General features: G+C 36.7%; 1 protein-coding gene across 1 annotated transcript; it reads right to left on the reverse strand.

Moving 5' to 3' along the window:
• Positions 1 to 11,105: 11,105 nt before the first annotated feature.
• Positions 11,106 to 12,580, reverse strand: LOC133609193 (cystatin-B-like). The gene is made up of 3 exons (XM_061964700.1): positions 12,386 to 12,580; positions 12,183 to 12,284; positions 11,106 to 11,306 (listed from the first exon to the last, which is right to left on the reverse strand). Exons 1-3 carry the CDS (start codon positions 12,563 to 12,565, stop codon positions 11,178 to 11,180), a joined length of 411 nt encoding a protein of 136 aa, XP_061820684.1. The 5' UTR covers positions 12,566 to 12,580; the 3' UTR covers positions 11,106 to 11,177.
• Between the last annotated feature and the right edge of the window lie 8,119 nt (positions 12,581 to 20,699).

The raw sequence follows: 20,699 nt of genomic DNA on the forward strand, positions 1-20,699 counted from the left end.
CAGCAATAAAAATATGATTTGATGTTTCATATCCTGCACACACTTTTGCTTTGTCAGCACATTCCTGACTTTCATCCTGCACCCAAACACTTCCTAGCATGTGGCTCTGTCTGCATAAGTGTTGTCGTGTCTGCATAAGTGCTGTTGTGTCTGCATAAGTGCTGTTGCGTCTGCATAAGTGCTGTTGTGTCTGCATTAGTGTTATTGTGTCTGTGTTGTGGTGTCTGCATAAGTGTTGTTGCGTCTGCACGAGTGTTGTTGTGTCTGCATAAGTGTTGTTGTTTCAGCATAAAAGTGTTGTTGCATTTGTATAAGTGGTGTCTGTATAAGTGTTGTTGTTTGCCGAGCTGTGTTTGAAGGAGTGTTGTTGTGTATGCGTAAGTGTTGTTGCGTCTGCATAAATATGTTTGCTTCTACTTAAGTGTTGTTGTGTCTGCATAAGTGCTGTTGTGTCTGCATAAGTGTTGTTGTGTCTGCATAAGTGCTGTTGTGTCTTCATAAGTGTTGTTGTGTCTGCATAAGTGTTGCGTCTGCATGAGTGTTGTTGTGTCTGCATAAGTGTTGCTGTTTCAGCATAAAAGTGTTGTTGCATTTGTATAAGTGTTGTTGTTGTTTGCCTAGCTGTGTTTGAATGAGTGTTGTTGTGTACGCGTAAGCGTTGTTGCGTCTGCATAAATATGTTTGCTTCTGCTTAAGTGTTGTTGTGTCTGCATAAGTGTTGTTGTGTCTGCATAAGTGCTGTTGTGTCTTCATAAGTGTTATTGTGTCTGTGTTGTTGTGTCTGCATAAGTGTTGTTGTTTCAGCATAAAAGTGTTGTTGCATTTGTATAAGTGTTGCGTCTGCATGAGTGTTGTTGTGTCTGCATAAGTGTTGCTGCGTCTGCACGAGTGCTGTTGTGTCTGCATAAGTGTTATTGTGTCTGTGTTGTTGTGTCTGCATAAGTGTTGTTGTTTCAGCATAAAAGTGTTGTTGCATTTGTATAAGTGTTGTTGTTTGCCTAGCTGTGTTTGAATGAGTGTTGTTGTGTACGCGTAAGCGTTGTTGCGTCTGCATAAATATGTTTGCTTCTGCTTGAGTGGTGTTGTGTCTGCGTAAGTGTTGTTGTGTCTGCATAAGTGCTTTTGTGTCTTCATAAGTGTTGTTGTGTCTGCATAAGTGTTGTGTTTGCATAAGTGTTGCGTCTGCATGAGTGCTGTTGTGTCTGCATAAGTGTTGCTGCGTCTGCACGAGTGTTGTTGTGTCTGCATAAGTGTTATCGTGTCTGTGTTGTTGTGTCTGCATAAGTGTTGTTGTTTCAGCATAAAAGTGTTGTTGCATTTGTATAAGTGTTGTGTCTGTACAAGTGTTGTTGTTTGCCTGGCTGTGTTTGAATGAGTGTTGTTGTGTACGCGTAAGTGTTGTTGCGTCTGCATAAATATGTTTGCTTCTGCTTAAGTGTTGTTGTGTCTGCAGAAGTGCTGTTGTGTCTGCATAAATATGTTTGCTTCTGCTTAAGTGTTGTTGTGTCTGCAGAAGTGCTGTTGTGTCTGCATAAGTGTTGTTGTGTCTGCATAAGTGCTGTTGTGTCTTCATAAGTGTTGTTGTGTCTGCATAAGTGTTGTTGTGTCTGCATAACTGTTGTTGCGTCTGCACGAGTGTTGTTGTGTCTGCATAAGTGTTATTGTGTCTGTGTTGTTGTGTCTGCATAAGAGTTGTTGTTTCAGCATAAAAGTGTTGTTGCATTTGTATAAGTGGTGTCTGTATAAGTGTTGTTGTTTGCCTAGCTGTGTTTGAAGGAGTGTTGTTGTGTACGCGTAAGCGTTGTTGCGTCTGCATAAATATGTTTGCTTCTGCTTAAGTGTTGTTGTGTCTGCATAAGTGTTGTTGTGTCTGCATAAGTGATGTTGTGTCTGCCTAAGTGTTGTGTCTGCATAAGTGTTGTTGATTCTGCATAAATGTAGTGTCTGCAGAAGTGTTGTTGCGTCCGCATAAGTGTTGTCTGCATAAGTGTTGTTGCGTTCGCATAAGTGTTGTTGTGTCTGCATGAGTGTTGTTGTGTCTGCATAAAAGTTGTTGTGTCTGCATAAGTGTTTTGCGTCTGTATAAGTGTTGTGTCTGCAAAAGTGTTGTTGTGTCTGCATCAGTTTTGTTGTGTCTGCATCAGTTTTGTTGTGTGTGCATAAGTGTTGTTGTGTTTGCATAAGTGTTGTTGTGTCTGCATAAGTGTGGTTGTGTCTGCATAAGTGTTGTTGTGTCTGCATAAGTGTTTTTGTGTCCGCTAAAGTGTTACAACGGGAAAATAATATGTATCACTATTTCCAACGTGAGACTAATAATTAGTCCTCTTGTCAACGTGAGAACGCTATATATATATATATATATATATATATATGTATGTATGTATGTATGTATGTATGTATGTATGTATGTATATATATATATATATATATATATATATATGTATGTATGTATGTATGTATGTATGTATGTATATATATATATATATATATATATATATGTATGTATGTATGTATGTATGTATGTATGTATGTATGTATGTGTATATATATATATATATATATATATATATATATATATATATATATATATATATATATATATATATATATATATATCAGTGACGTGTGGTCACTAGAGGCAAGTGAGGCGGGGCCTCACCTGCCATCATGGAAAGAAAAAAAATGTAAAAAAACAAAAATCTATTAAATTGTTATATGTATTCAGTGATTATACTATAAAGTTATTTTCCATTTAACTTCACCAGTTTTAGATTATTTTTATTCAAAATCGCTGAATTTTCACATTTGCCGTTCAAATACTGAGAAGAGACGGTGCGGTGATCAGCAGCCAGTTGAGGCACGTCACTCAGTGCCTCACCATGGATTGCGGACTCGGCTAACTGCTGGCCTGCTGTGCAGTGAGACTGTATTGCTATATGAACTATATTATACATTTCCATAGTTTAGTTAGCTGAGGTATATAATGTACAGTGTATTTTGTCAACAACTGTATGTGTGTAACGTATTTCTTGTGCTGAGCGCGAAGACGCACTGTGTGAGGCTCACGTAATCCCGCCTCCTGGTGCCGGTTAATGCACCCCCGCCGCAGAATGCACCCCCCGACGGGAGCGCCAGACCAACCAAAGCCCACACCCAAACCCTCCACGTGCAAGATCGAATCCACCCCAAAAAAGTCACTTAACAAGAAGCCAAAAAGTGCAAAAGCAACAATGCTCACGCCGGAGGAGCGTGAACGACTGCAAGGACACAACATTAGGTACACCAGCAGACTGCAGCACAGATTTCATATATCATTCATTCACAACTCCTCCAACACGAACACCACTGTTCCCGCACTATTAAGTAAAGGTAAGACCATAATAACGTTTTTTAATTAAATGTGCTTTTTTGTGTGCTACAGTTTGTATGTGTAAAGTTAAAGTTAAGTTAAAGTACCAATGATTGTCACACACACACTAGGTGTGGTGAAATTTGTCCTCTGCATTTGACCCATCCCCTTGATCACCCCCTGGGATGTGAGGGGAGCAGTGGGCAGCAGCGGCGCCGTGCCCGGGAATTATTATTGGTGATTTAACCCCCAATTCCAACCCTTGATGCTGAGTTCCAAGCAGGGAAGAATGCTGGTATGAGCTTTTAAACATAACCCGTTAACTGCTGCCAATCAAATACATACAAGGAAATGTAATGAATGATGACAAGAAAAAAGCTATGGCTGGAAGAGTTATGAAGAATAGTCAACAAAATGCAAGTGTTGCTGGAGTATTGGAACGGAAGTGAAATTATGGGATGTGTGGTTTGACGTTAAAAAAGATGAGCGGTAAAAAAAAAAAATTAAAAAAAAGTAGTTAATACCTGTAATAGAAGGCACTGGAAGAGGAGCCATGACCGTCAAAACAAAACAAAACAAAACAAAAAAAAAAGCAAAGACACTTAAATTGTGTCGTTGTTTGTGCTTTGTCGCCATCTTGTGGGTAACTTGACTCACTGCAGGTGCTGCATTACCTCTCTGTTTAACCCAGTGGCGTTATATGGCGTATATTATATATGTATATTCATATATACACACACACATATATATATATATATATATATATATATATATATATATATATATATATATATATATATATATATATATATATATATATATATTAGGGATGTCCGATCATATCGACCGTCAAAACAAAACAAAACAAAGCAAAGACACTTAAATTGTGTCGTTGTTTGTGCTATGGCGCTATCTTGTGGGCAACTTGACTCACTGCAGGGGCCGCTTGTACCCAGGATCTTGTCCTTTCGGTCATAACCCAAAGCTCATGACCATAGGTGAGGATGGGAACGTAGATCGACCGGTAAATTGACAGCTTTGTCTTCCGGTTGAACTCCTTCTTCACCACAACGGATCGATACAGCGTCCGCATTACTGAAGACATATATATATATATATATATATACAGGGCCGGCCCGTGGCATAGGCCGTATAGGCAAATGCTAAGGGCGCCGTCCATCAGGGGGCGCCACGCCAGTGCCACAAATGTTGGAGAAAAAAAAAAAAAAGTTGGTACTATTATTTCTAAATACAAAAAATAATCCCACGTTAATTAAAATGTAAAGTAAAGCCTATTTAATAGAAATATTATTTGTTAAAACATTACGCCCCCCCCCCTTCCCCCGCACGGTGCGCCCCCTCCCTTCCCGATGACTCTTTTTGGACGTCACCACATCAAAAAATCAACACAAGATGTCATAACGGCCAAAACTGTCAGGTGCCCAGGGAAGAAAAAAGAGAAAAGAAGAGGAGGAGAAACGAGAAAAAGACAGAGGTAGCAGGTAGGTAACGTTAGCCTACATGAAATTATTTGTCTGTTACAGAATGTGATAGTAACCTGGCTTTTTAGCATTAAGCTAATGTTACATGATTCGGCAATTGCTAATCAATAAATAGCTAGTTCTGTTTTAACGTCGGGTTAATATTGTGGAGGGGGCTAAATTGTTATGGAAAATAATAATGTAACGTTAGGTAATTACAGTACTCCCACCTTACATTCCTCAGGGACATTTGTATTAGATCTTTTAAGCAGGTGTTTTTTTTGTTTACATTGTTATTGCCTTCTGGTTAGCTAATGTTTGCCCTGCAGGTAATAGTCACTTTACCACCCCTTTATACATTAGGTATAGTTGTAAGCCTAGTTGTTAAAGTGCACATCAATAATGTTAATTAAGCAATATCACATGAGAGGGAATGCTGTTTTTTAATTCAAGCACTGCTGTGATTCGGTTAAAGATAATCATAACATAACATTCTCATATAATATATGATACTGTTACTTTGCATTCTGCTATTCAGCATTTCACTGTAATGATGACAATAAATTGAATCTAATCTAATTTGCATATCAGTTAACATCATACATATATCTCTTTGGTTTTTCATCTATATTATATAATTTCATTTTATTCCTGGAATCATATGTTTTTATTATTAAACTGTAATACTCAATGGTGTCACATACTCCTCTCTTCAGATGCACTGTTGAAGTTTCTAAATCCCACCCCTGGGCCATCTACCACATCTACCGCTGCTGCTTCCACTTCAGCAGCACAACCCACCAGTTTTGCAGCAGCAAAACATACAGCCATCTCTTCACTTGATGAGAGATTTCAGAGCCTTGGAGAGGTGAATGACAAGTTTGGAGTACTCCTCAATTTCCACAACTTACAAAAAGAAGAGCTGCTACAGCCCTGAGTACTACTCTGACCCATGACAGCCAGCTGGACATTAATGGCACAGAACTTGCAATGGAAATGCAGAATTTCCCACCATTGCCATCAAAGAACATGACAAACATGGAACTCTTGACCTTCCTGCATGAGAAGAAGCTGGCAGAAATGTACCCCAACATGTGGGTTGCTCTGAAAATCTCTATTAAAAAGCACAAATAGAGAACTCTGTAGGATCCCCTTTTTTTGTAATATAGTTGTTAAAGTCATACTGGTTTGATATCTTGTTTTGTGCAGTGCCTTATTTATATTGTATTTTTAATTTATTTTATGCAACTTGTTGACACGTTTTATTTTGTGTTTATGTATGTAAAAAATATTGTATTTCATATATTCATTTTTTATTTTTTGTATTCATTTATTTATTCTTTTTTTTTTTTTTAATCTTGTTAACTATTCTGATTGTTAATTTGCTTTCTTTAAGTAAAAAAAAGGTCAAAGACAAAGCTATTCGGTTCTTGTGAGTATATACACTTCACTGCCGATGTGGGGGGGCGCCACCTAAAATCTTGCCTAGGGCGCCAGATTGGTTAGGGCCGGGCCTGTATATATAGCTTCAAGAGGTAGTCACCTGAAAGGGTTTTTACTTCACAGGTGTGCTTGAATAGTGCATATTTTGTGTGTTTGCCATAAAAACTATGTTTTCTTTACCAAAAATGGCATAAAACAAACACAAAAAAAAACATAAAACATTTATAAAAACGTATAAATGACAGGTAAATCTGAAGTTGATCCTAAGATTTAAGTTTATATAAATGAATGTTATTGTTCCCCTTCACTAGTAATAATCTGTATCAGTATCGTACACTCTTAGCATTCTCTGGATGAGCTTCAAGAGGTAGTCACCTGAAAGGGTTTTCACTTCACAGGTGTGCTTGAATTTGGACTATTTTATGTGTTTGCCATAAAAACTAAGTTTTCTTTACCAAAAATGGCATAAAACGAAAAAAAACAAGTTTTCAAAAAATGAATAAAAACGTATAAATGACAGGTAAATCTGAAGTTCATCCTAAGATTTCAATTTATATATATGAATATTTTCGTTCTCCTTCACTACTAGTAATCGGTATCAGTATCGCACAGTCTTGGCATTCTCTGGATGAGCTTCAAGAGGTAGTCACCTGAAAGGGTTTTCATTTCACAGGTGTGCTTGAATATTGACTATTTGGTGTGTTTGTCATAAAAACTAAGTTTTCTTAACCAAAAAATGGCATAAAACAAACAAACAAAAAACATAAAAAATGTATAAAAACATATAAATGCCGGGTAAATCTGAAGTTGATCCTAAGATTTAAGTGTATATATATGAATATTGATTATCCTGCTCCTTTACTAATAATCGGTATCAGTACCAGCCCAGAATCGCACACTCTTGGCATTCTCTGGATGAGCTTCAAGAGGTCGTCACCTGAAAGGGTTTTTACTTCACAGGTGTGCGTGAATATTGCATATTTTGTCTGTTTGCCATGAAAACTACGTTTTCTTAACCAAAATGGCATAAAACAACAACAACAAAATATATTTTTTTAATGTACAAAAATGGGTAAAGCTGAAGTTGATCTGAAAATTTTAGTTTATATATATGAATATTGATTATCGTCCTCCTTAACTACTAATAATCGGTATCAGTATCGGCCCTGACAAACCCGTACGGGTCATTCTCTAGTGTGGACAATCCCGATTTAGAGGAAATAGTTCTAAATGTTTCTTGTATTTGAAAGAGTTGTTTTGAATAAAAATGAAGTGCGGGCAGCAAACACTTTGGACGTTTTCTTTCAACTCTTTTCTCTGAAGATGACATTTTTTTATTCACCAGGGGAGTCTTAGGTCTCAGTGCAGAAGGAAACACAAAGTGTCAGAAAGTGTTTTACTCTTATCTTATTCTGACGCAGTTTTGAGATGTTACATTTCCTGTGCTCTTAATTTGGCGATCTCGTCCGAGACGTCATTTCCTATTTATAGCGTTTCTGCGTAATATGGGCTCTTGGGTGATTGTGTAAACAGCATTGTGTGCGTTCCTGACTAAAGTGTAAGTGTACGTCGAATATAGCACGGTTATTAATGCTAAAATGCCTATAATGTGTTAGATGTAGCCTTAGCCGAGTGTTTGTTTGCAACAATATTTCTGCTTGACGATATAAATCGCCAGCTCAACTTTCGCCCTGTTAATACTTTTCGTTACACAGCAGTTACCCTATCCTACCACTAGAGGGCGACACAGACCACGTTTAAAGCACCGTAGTGCTTATTCTCCATTCATCTCTAATGGACTGCTTTAATAGTCCATGTACATTTGTTTTATAACACATTGTATGTAGAGTATATTATATTATATATATAACATTATACATATCCTGTTATATTATTGCATGTTATATTGCCTAAACTCAGCCAGACTCCTGGTATTGTCTGTTAAAAGCTTTCTTTTTGTTGGAAGTCGTAGGCTGTTCTTCTCTCTCTTCCCTTTTCCCCTTCACAAAGAAACTTTCCAAAGACGCCTTGTTTTTTATTCATTTTCATAGTTGGGTTAAATTTTGCCGCTCAAGTGACCAAGATTTAACCGAGAGAAACCGGTCATTTTTCAAAATAAAATACTAAAAAATAAAAAAAATTGTTCAGGCTCAGATAATAAATAAAACGGAACTAACTAATTATTTCTTGTTCTTATTTGTAAAAGCTTAGTTTTTTCAATTTTGGCAACTCCTTATTACCGTATTTTTCGGCCTATAAGTCGCAGTTTTTTTCATAGTTTGGCCGAGGGTGCGACTTATACTCAGGAGCGACGTATGTGTGAAATTATTAACACATTAGCGTAAAATATGAAATAATATTATTTATCTCATTCATGTAAGAGACTAGACGTATAAGATTTCATGGGATTTAGCGATTAGGAGTGACAGATTGTTTGGTAAACGTATAGCATGTTCTATATGTTATAGTTATTTGAATGACTCTTACCATAATATGTTACGTTAACATACCAGTTGGTTATTTATGCCTCATATAACGTACACTTATTCAGCCTGTTGTTCACTATTCTTTATTTATTTTAAATTGCCTTTCAAATGTGTATTCTTGGTGTTGGCTTTTATCAAATAAATGTCCCCCAAAAATGTGACTTATATATGTTTTTTTCCTTCTTAATTGTGCATTTTAGGCCGGTGCGACTTATACTCCGAAAAATACGGTACACTGGATCAAGACGCTATATAATAAAACTCGCTGTATAATTATCAATAATGGATACATCTCAGGGACAATACCCCTATTAAGAGGTCTAAAACAAGGGTGCACTTTGTCTCCATACTTATTTATTATTGCTATGGAAATATTGGAGATTAAAGTTGGATTGAGTGGACCAGCAGCACGCACAATCATGTGTGCTTACGGCATACTTGCCAACCCTCCCGAATTTTCCGGGAAACTCCCGAAATTCAGCGCCTCTTCCGAAATCCTCCCGGGACAAATTTTCTCCCAAAAATCTCCCGAAATTCAGGCGGAGCTGGAGGCCACGCCCCCTCCAGCTCCATGCGGACCTGAGTGACGTGTTGACAGCCTGTTCACACGTCCGCTTTCCCAAAATAAAAACAGCTAATGATCGAGGGCGAGTTCTTGGTTTCTTATGTGGGTTTATTGTTAGGCAGTTTCATTATCGTCCTCCCAGCGTGGCAACAACACACAACAACAGCGTCCACCGTAAAGCAGTTCGTCTGCCGTAAACAGCAATGTTGTGACACTTTTAAACAGGACAATACTGCCATCTACTGTACATGCATATGTGACCCACCCATAATGTGTCACATTTTTGTGTTGATTTATTTATTTTATTTTGTGGTTTGAATTCGTTTTTGGAGCTGTCATTACACATTTATCAGTATTCACATTGGTCAGTAGGGGGCAGTAGGGCGTTTCTTCCCAATTGAATGCTATCACCTGCAGACCGGAAGTGTCTTGTCAGGCTGATGAGCACGACCAGTCTGTGAACAATTGAAACGTCCTGTGTGCTTTTTCCTCCTGTATAACAGGTTAGTTTTGGTGAATCAACTCACTGAATAATATCCATGTGATCTTTGTAAGTTTAAGTACACATTCTGACGGTGGAGCCTAACTCTAAAGTGTTTGTGAGTTGTAGTTTGTATTTGTGAATGAATCCAGTGCACAGCTGCAGTAATCAATACAAAAAGGCGACGTGAGTGCGCAATGTTTATATAGGAACTTCTGATCCTAATTCAGACTCCCAAATTAGAGCTCCCGTTTTCTTGATTTTATAATGTATATTTGTATAATGTGTGTGTTCTGAAATAATGACAGAGAATAGAACAAGGATGGACAATTCAACCCTTAACTCAACAATGAGTAGACGAGTGTTATGTGTGTGTATATGTGTAAATAAATGATATTTATTTTATTTATACATATATATATATATATATATATATATATATATATATATATATATATATAACTAGAATTCACTGAAAGTCAAGTATTTCTTATATATATATATCTTAACCACGCCCCCCACCTCCCGAAATCGGAGGTCTCAAGGTTGGCAAGTATGGCTTACGGACTGTATCCCTGCAGACTGTATTGATCTATATTGATATATAATGTAGGAACCAGAATATTAATAACAGAAAGAAACAACCCTTTTGTGTGAATGAGTGTAGTAAATGGGGGAGGGAGGTTTTTTGGGTTGGTGCACTAATTGTAAGTGTATCTTGTGGTTTTTAAGTTGATTTAATTTAATATATATATATATATATATATATATGTATGTATGTGTGTGTATATATATATATATATATATATATATGTGTGTGTGTATATATATATACAACAATTTTTTGTGTGTGTGTTTTTATGTTGATTTAATAAAAATAAAAAAAATTATATATATATATATATATAATTATTTTTTTTATTTTTATTAAATCAACATAAAAAACACACACACAAAAAAATTGTTGTATATATATATATATATATATACACACACACATATATAATATATATATATATATATATATATATATATATATATATATATATATATATATATATATATATATATATATATATATATATATATTTTATTTTTTTTATTTTTTTTAATTATTATTATTATTTTTTTTGTGCGAACCAGTGGTTGGGGACCACTGCTTTAGACACACCCATACCACACTTGTTCAACTTCACCATTAAAGAGTGCCTTAAAGCCTCTCTGTGCCCGACTCCTTGTCCTAAGAAGATATCAGACCAGCATTCCGCATCCAGAGTAACCAACTCTTATCACACAAAGCGAGGGAGTTCCAATCCTTTATGAGTGGTGGTGATACAAAAGCGTATTTTTAAAAGGAACAATCAAGAGTATCTCAGAAGTGCTCGATGGGGTCGGAGTGACTCTTGTTCTGTTGCACGTCGCTCAGCTCCAGTTTCTGGCCAGCGTGCGGCAGCGACTGGAAGACGCGGAGGTGAACATGCTCGTCTCCTCCCACGTGCACCTGTAAACAACAACAACAACAACAACATTGTTATTACTACTATGTCCATGATGCTGACTGCACTTAACACTGTTGTTCTCCTTCCTTGTCCACTTTATTTCATGTCACACAGAAAAAAAACGAGCCATAATGAATAATAACGATTATGTGAATATACTGTAGTACATCATTCAAAAGGTGCAGGACTAATATTGTGACTATACAGTACAGTAATATATACAGTACAGGCCAATAGTTTGGACACACCTTCTCCTCATTCAATGTGTTTTCTTTATTTCCATGACTATTTACATTGTAGATTGTCACATCAAAACTATGACAGGTTTTCACTAACTCTTGAAGCTCATGGAGAGAATGCCAAGAGTGTGCAAAGCAGTAATCCGAGCAAAGGGTGGTTATTTTGAAGAAACTAGAATATAAAACATGTTTTCAGTTATTTTACCTTTTTTTTTGTTAAGTACATAACTCTACATGTGATCATTCATAGTTTAATGTGACAATCTACAATGTAAATAGTCATGGAAATAAAAAGAAAACACATTAAATGAGGAAAAGGTGTCTCTAAACTTTTGGCCTGTACTGTATATATTACTGTACTGTATATTATAACTATTTTAATGCCCATGTCCTACTGCAAATAGTTATTATATAGAATCAAAAGAATGCAATTCGAGAAATTGTAAGTGTTTGACAATATACTCATGTGTGATATCATGTGCGATACAAGCAGTCCTGCAGAGTGTGTCCTTGTGTGTGATACAAGCAGTTGTGCAGTGTGTTTACTTGTGTGATATCATGTGCGATACAGGCAGTCCTGCGGCGTGTTTACTTCTCTCTTTTGTTGCCAAATGAAGGATTGTGGTGAGCTGAGCTCACCTTGATGAAGAAGTTGGTTCCGGCGACCACCTGAGTCTTGAAGGACTTGGCAATGAAGACCTCAAAGGGCCTGCCGGCTTTCTTCTCCGCGTCAGGCTTCACCTGCGCGACAGGTGAACAGGCGTTACGTACGTCCCTCCCGACCGGGCACGTACGTGATGACGTCATAGCACGGGCGGATATTTTTCACGTCGTCTACTCACCTTTTCACAGATTTGCTGGACGTCTGCGGTGGCGGCCTTCGCCTCTCCGGTGCCTCCACACATCATGATGGCGTCAGGAAAGTAAGTGGTTAATATACTGGAACAAGAAGTATGACTCCGGTGTGTTCCAATGTGCTTTATATACTTTTTGTAGTGGGACTTTTCAACAGCAACGCCCATGCGCGCTTGTCACATGACAATGAGTCATGGACCGTACCATTCACGCGGGGGTGGAGCATCATTAAACGTCATTTAAACTCATACTATAGTCTCCAGCTACTATATAACTACACTTTATATATTATAAGAGTTTATTGTTGGGAATTTAACGCACATACGCTACATAATAATCGTATTTTGCTGTGCCTCCAAAGAGACAAAGTGGAAGAGTCCGAGGCGCGGTTTTTGCTTGTTTTACTTCCGTAATAGTGGGCGGGGCCACTTTGCTATTCATCCGATACCATGTAAATACAGAGCAGATTTGACGAAGCCGATACTTTTCACATTCATTTCTATTTTCATTAGAGGATTTTTACTTTGTTGTCCAATACTGTCAACAGAGTAACACATGTGAAACAAAACAAATACTTTCAATAGTATTCTTCCATAAAATTGCTAATTTCGTGTGGATCTGATACTTCCATTGGTATCGACAATGTCGTTACCTGGATTAACTTACCCGCGACGGCGAAACATATCATCAAACAAGCTGACACAACATCTGTTATCATTCAATCATTACTGGGGCAAAAGTCGTTTGTAAAAAATAATAATAATATTAATGAAATAAAATAAAAATGTAAACCAATTAAAAATAAATAGATAAACAACAGTAACGCCATATTAAACATTGATTAACGGCCCGGAAAAGGGTTCTTTCTTTCTTTAGTTTATTTCGAACATGAACACACTTACATCATAATACATCACACAATTTCATATCATTTCATTTGACATCATCGCCCGAAAAGGAGTAGGAAGAAGCAAAGCTTATTTAATCCTACCCCTTTCCCACTTCAAGCGTTTACAAATATATAGAATCATTTACTGACCTTTTTATATAATAAAATAACATCTATGAATTAGTATACAACAGTTTTGTAATATGTAATTAATTAATTAATTCAGTCATTATTAACATACTGAGATGAAGAATATCTTATTTTCAATAAGGTTGAAAGTATTTCTCATAATTCTTCTTTTTTGTACTCTGTAAGCACTATCATTTTGAACAACCTCTTAAACTGGATCATATCAGTACAATTTTTAACTTCTTTACTTAATCCATTCCATAATTTAATTCCACATACTGATATGCTAAAAGTTTTAAGTGTTGTACGTGCATATAAATGTTTTAAATTATTTTTTCCTCTAAGGTTATATTTCTCCTCTTTAGTTGAGAAGAATGTTAAAATAAATATTATTTATCTTCGTTTTGGCTGGTCTGAAATGATGGAGCGATGCTTGTCACGTGACGCTGACTCATGTGGACCGTACCATTCACGCGGGGGTGGATTGATTGATTGATTGAAACTTTTATTAGTAGATTGCACAGTACAGTACGTATTCCGTACAATTGACCACTAAATGGTAACACCCGAATACGTTTTTCAACTTGTTTAAGTCGGGGTCCACGTTAATCAATTCATGGTAAAAGTCATGGACCGTACCATTCACGCGGGGGTGTAACCTCATTAAACGTCAGTTTAATGCAGCGTTTCTCAAAGTGTGGGGCGCGCCCCACTGGTGGGGAATAGAGACATGACAGGTGGGGCGCGAGGAACGGGAGGAAATTTCACTTTAAAAAATTTTTTAATTATTATATTCTTAGATTATTTTTTTTACTATGCTTTCATTTTCTATACACACTGTAAATCACTTTGTGATTCTGTCTGTGAAATCCGCTATATAAATAAATGGAAATTACCGGTACTTATTTTTACTGTAGGCTTTATATTTCTCGGTACGAGCGAAAGTTTGACAGACATAGCAACAGTAACTAATGGAGGCGGGGCTAAGCGGAACAAACTTTCGCGCGGATTGGTAGCAGGCTAATGTGTGGACCACAATTACACAAATATATACATTTGTGACTCGCACCTCAAAGGTCGTCGAGCCAGAGCCAGCGCCTGCAGAGAAACAAAAATGTGACGGGCACACAGTGTGTCATTCACCGGGAAGCACTCGCGTCAAGGCAGCTCAGCCCCGAACTCAATGAGGTTTTAACAGATGTTGTCAGCGCGGTAAATTTGATCAAAACACGACCACTGAAAGCGCGACTGTTCTCTGCACTGTGTGAGGAAATGGGAGCTGATCATACAGCCGTGCTGTTTCACAGTGAAGCAAGGTGGCTCTCCCGGGGAAAAGTGCTGTCACTTGCCCTGTCTTGCCAAATGCATAGCTCCTCCTTTTTTTTTGAAAAGGTTGCAAAGTGGCTCTTTTATTGTATTTATTATTGAACTTGATGCAAGTTATTTGATTTATTATTGAACTTGATGCAAGTTATAACACTTTTGTTTTATTTATTATTGAACTTGATGCAAGTTATAACACTTTTTTTGATTTATTATTGAACTTGATGCAAGTTATTTGATTTATTATTGAACTTGATGCAAGTTATAACACTTTTATTTGATTTATTATTGAACTTGATGCAAGTTATAACACTTTTTTTGATTTATTATTGAACTTGATGCCAGTTATAACACTTTTTTTGATTTATTATTGAACTTGATGCAAGTTATAACACTTATTTGATTTATTATTGAACTTGATTCAAGTTATAACACTTTTTTTATTTATTATTGAACGTGATGCAAGTTATAACACTTTTTTGGATTTATTATTGAACTTGATGCAAGTTATAACACTTATTTGATTTATTATTGAACTTGATTCAAGTTATAACACTTTTTTTGATTTATTATTGAACGTGATGCAAGTCATAACACTTTTTTTGATTTATTATTGAACTTGATGCAAGTTATAACACTTTTGTTTTATTTATTATTGAACTTGATGGAAGTTATTTTATTTATTATTGAACTTAATGCAAGTTGTACCACAGCTGCACAGTTATTTTATTTATCATTGAACTTGATGTTATTTTATGTTATTGAGTTTGAATGTATACAACTTGATGTTCAATAAATTTGAAAATGTTAAAGCTTGGCATTAGCGCTCTGTTGGAGCGATGGGGGCAGGTGGGGCTTGAAAACTCCCCCTTGTCCAAAGTGGGGGATGACAAAAAAAGTTTGAGAACCACTGGTTTAATGAGTCTCTAGGTCCTATATAACTACACTTTATACATCATAAGAGCGTCTTTTGGGGAATTTGATGCACATACGCTACATAATAATCGTATTTTGCTGTATCTCCTTAGAGACAAAGTGGAAGAGTCCGAGGCGCGGTTTTTGCTCGTTTTACTTCCGTAATAGTGGGCCGATAGCGCATATTTTTGCTATCCAGCCGATACTTTTCACATTGATTTCTATTTTCATTTTAGGATTTTGACTTTCATTTGTTGTCCAATACTGTCAACAGAGTAAGACATACGAAACAAAACAGTGATAAGATACTTTCAATATTATTCTTCCATAAAATTGATCATTTCGTGTGGATCTGATACTTCCATTGGTATCGACAATGTCGTTATCTGGATTAACTTACCCACGACGGCGAAACATATCAAACAAGCTGACATTTTTTATCATTCAATCATTACTGGGGCAAAAGTCTCCGTTTGTAAAAAAAAATAATAATAATAATAACAATAATGAAATAAAATTCCAATTCAAACCAATTAAAAATGAATAAATATACAACAGTAACGCCATATTAAACATTGATTAACAGCCTGCAAAAGTGTTTAAAATTAATATTATTTATCTTCGTTTTGGCTGGTCTGAAATGATGGAGCGATGCTTGTCACGTGACGCTGACTCATGTGGACCGTACCATTCACGCGGGGGCGTAACATCATTAAACGTCATTTAAACTCATACTATAGTCTCTAGCTCCTATATAACTACACTTTATATACCATAAGAGCGGCTTTTGGGAAATTTGGTGCATATACGCTACATAATAATCGTATTTTGCTGTATCTCCTTAGAGACAAAGTGGAAGAGTCCGAAGCGCGGTTTTTGCTCGTTTTACTTCCGTAATAGTGGGCGGGGCCAAAGACCGATAGCGCATATTTTTGCTATCCAGCCGATACTTTTCACATTGATTTCCAATACTGTCAACAGTGTAAGACATACGAAACAAAACAGTGATCAGATACTTTCAATATTATTCTTCCATAAAATTGCTCATCGTTTCGTGTGGGATCGCATACTTCCATTGGTATCGACAACATCGTTATCTGGATTAACTTACCCTCCGCAACGAAATTTATCATCAAACAAGCTGACACAGCAACAAGGGTGTGGAGATGTCCCCATTCTCTATAGAAGAGATCAAATTTGGTATTTTTATAAACGACTGTAACTTAAAAATGTTTGTCAACATTATTATGCTCCTGGCAAAATGTTTTCTACATAAATGTCGATTATGAAATTAAGGCCTACATTTTCTAATTGGCTTACAATTATCAATCAAATCTTGGAACATGATTAAGAGTACAAAAGCCCTTAAATTGACATATGTGTTAAAAAAAACATTTAAAGTGATTTAGGTAGCCCTTTTTGTCTTCTTTTGTTTGTTTGTTTTTTCTATATTTTTTATTATCATTATTTATTCATATTTAATAGTCTATCTGTATTTGCTTTTGTTTGCTTTCCTTGTTGTTGAAAGTGCCTTGACTGTTGAGTTAATTATAAATGTATGTTTGTTGTTCAAAAAAACAAGCTGACACAACTTTTTTTTTTTATCATTCAATCAATACTCGGGTAAAAGTCTTCGTTTGTGTAAAAAAAAAAAAAAAAAAACAGTAAGTGAAATGTTTTGATACACACATAAACAAGTAAGCAACAGTAACGACATATTAAAAATTGATTAACGGCCTGGAAAAGTGTTGAAAATAAATATTTTTTATCTTCGTTTTGGCTTTTCTGAAATGATGGAGCGATGCCGCCAGCAGCCTGTGAGTGGCGCTGTAGTCGATAGCAGTAAATACATTTTGACAAAGAAGAAGCCTGACGACACAAACGGGAAATGAAGGAAGCAGACTTTAATTCCGACAAAGTCGCTGAACGAAGCGATAAATAATAAGATTCTGAACGCAGCAATAAATAATAAGATTCTGCTGACCGAAAGTGTCTGCGGCCGCAGCTGGACTTGCTGGTCTCGGACTTGCACGTTCAGACCCGATATAGTTTTTTGGAAAGGGCCACCTAGTGGTGTAATGTAAAATAGCAACATCCGAATAAAACACCAAGATCTAATTGTTTGTGAAGCTTGGAACACTTCAATCTTTTTTTTTAAGCTTTTGGAGTAAGTACCCCAGAACAAAACCCTTTTAAATGCTCTTTAAAAGTGGTCCCCAACCACCGGTCCGTGGTTCGATTGGTACCGGGCCGCACAAGAAATAAAAAAAACTTTATTTATTTATTTATTTTTTATTAAATCAACATAAAAAAACACAAGATACACGTACAATTAGTGCACCAACCTAAAAAACCTCCCTCCCCCAATATTCTGGATCCTACATTATATATCAATATAGATCATACTTGCCAACCTTGAGACCTCCGATTTCGGGAGGTGGGGGGTGGGGGCGTGGTCGGGGGTGGGGCAGGGCTTGGTTGGGGGCGTGGTTAAGAGGGGAGGAGTAAATTGACAGCTAGAATTCACCAAGTCAAGTATTTCATACATATATATATACAGGTAAAAGCCAGTAAATTAGAATATTTTGAAAAACTTGATTTATTTCAGTAATTGCATTCAAAAGGTGTAACTTGTACATTATATTTATTCATTGCACACAGACTGATGCATTCAAATGTTTATTTCATTTAATTTTGATGATTTGAAGTGGCAACAAATGAAAATCCAAAATTCCGTGTGTCACAAAATTAGAATATTACTTAAGGCTAATACAAAAAAGGGATTTTTAGAAATGTTGGCCAACTGAAAAGTATGAAAATGAAAAATATGAGCATGTACAATACTCAATACTTGGTTGGAGCTCCTTTTGCCTCAATTACTGCGTTAATGCGGCGTGGCATGGAGTCGATGAGTTTCTGGCACTGCTCAGGTGTTATGAGAGCCCAGGTTGCTCTGATAGTGGCCTTCAACTCTTCTGCGTTTTTGGGTCTGGCATTCTGCATCTTCCTTTTCACAATACCCCACAGATTTTCTATGGGGCTAAGGTCAGGGGAGTTGGCGGGCCAATTTAGAACAGAAATACCATGGTCCGTAAACCAGGCACGGGTAGATTTTGCGCTGTGTGCAGGCACCAAGTCCTGTTGGAACTTGAAATCTCCATCTTCATAGAGCAGGTCAGCAGCAGGAAGCATGAAGTGCTCTAAAACTTGCTGGTAGACGGCTGCGTTGACCCTGGATCTCAGGAAACAGAGTGGACCGACACCAGCAGATGACATGGCACCCCAAACCATCACTGATGGTGGAAACTTTACACTAGACTTCAGGCAACGTGGATCCTGTGCCTCTCCTGTCTTCCTCCAGACTCTGGGACCTCGATTTCCAAAGGAAATGCAAAATTTGCATGGTTGGGTGATGGTTTGGGGTGCCATGTCATCTGCTGGTGTCGGTCCACTCTGTTTCCTGAGATCCAGGGTCAACGCAGCCGTCTACCAGCAAGTTTTAGAGCACTTCATGCTTCCTGCTGCTGACCTGCTCTATGGAGATGGAGATTTCAAGTTCCAACAGGACTTGGCGCCTGCACACAACGCAAAATCTACCCGTGCCTGGTTTACGGACCATGGTATTTCTGTTCTAAATTGGCCCGCCAACTCCCCTGACCTTAGCCCCATAGAAAATCTGTGGGGTATTGTGAAAAGGAAGATGCAGAATGCCAGACCCAAAAACGCAGAAGAGTTGAAGGCCACTATCAGAGCAACCTGGGCTCTCATAACACCTGAGCAGTGCCAGAAACTCATCGACTCCATGCCACGCCGCATTAACGCAGTAATTGAGGCAAAAGGAGCTCCAACCAAGTATTGAGTATTGTACATGCTCATATTTTTCATTTTCATACTTTTCAGTTGGCCAACATTTCTAAAAATCCCTTTTTTGTATTAGCCTTAAGTAATATTCTAATTTTGTGACACACGGAATTTTGGATTTTCATTTGTTGCCACTTCAAATCATCAAAATTAAATGAAATAAACATTTGAATGCATCAGTCTGTGTGCAATGAATAAATATAATGTACAAGTTACACCTTTTGAATGCAATTACTGAAATAAATCAAGTTTTTCAAAATATTCTAATTTACTGGCTTTTACCTGTATATATATATATATATCTCTACATCCTGAAAATATGCAAACAAAACTGTGTTTAGATAATTGATACTTCAAACTTGCATCAATAAATCTTAAGGAATATAACATAACTTGGCTTCTGAGAGCTTCAAAATGTAATGAATAAAATGCTAAAGTTGTTGATAAACAAGCAATTATTTTAATAATTAAATATGGTCATTTAAAATGAATTATTATGATCATTTAAAATTAATTATTTCAAATATGTTTATTTTAATGTATAATTCTATGGCTGGATGTAATAAGGAGTCAGAAAAAATACAATTAATTTTGATGTTTTTAGCAAAATATAGTAAAAATGTATTTCGGTTGTTTGTTTTTTTTAATTAATAAATATATTTATTTTTAGGTAAGATAAACATAATAATACAATTTATCTCTCGTCTCGACTGGATGATTTATTTCTTGTCACCCTGTTGTCCTCCCATCAAAAAAGGCTGTCCTCACTCAGGTCCGCATGGAGCTGGAGGGGGCGTGGCCTCCAGCTCCGACTGAAAATCGGGAGATTTTCGGGAGAATATTTTTCCCGGGAGGTTTTCAGGAGAGGCGCTGAATTTCGGGAGTCTCCCGGAAAATCCGGGAGGGTTGGCACGTATGATATAGATCAATACAGTCTGCAGGGATACAGTCCGTAAGCACACATGATTGTATTTTTTTATGACGGAAAAAAAAAAACCTACCTTATATAATATTATTATTATTATTAATCTCATATCTGTCAAGATATTTACACAAAGTTTGCATTTTTGTCATCATTTTGTCGTCATGTCCGTCCATCTCTGTCACGTTATTTGAATGAATCACGAAATAATGAAAGCTGAATGATGCCCGAAGGTCACCATCACAAAGACAAAAAAACAGTT

Source organism: Nerophis lumbriciformis, linkage group LG07 (genome assembly GCF_033978685.3).
Source record: "Nerophis lumbriciformis linkage group LG07, RoL_Nlum_v2.1, whole genome shotgun sequence".
Taxonomy (NCBI): domain Eukaryota; kingdom Metazoa; phylum Chordata; class Actinopteri; order Syngnathiformes; family Syngnathidae; genus Nerophis; species Nerophis lumbriciformis.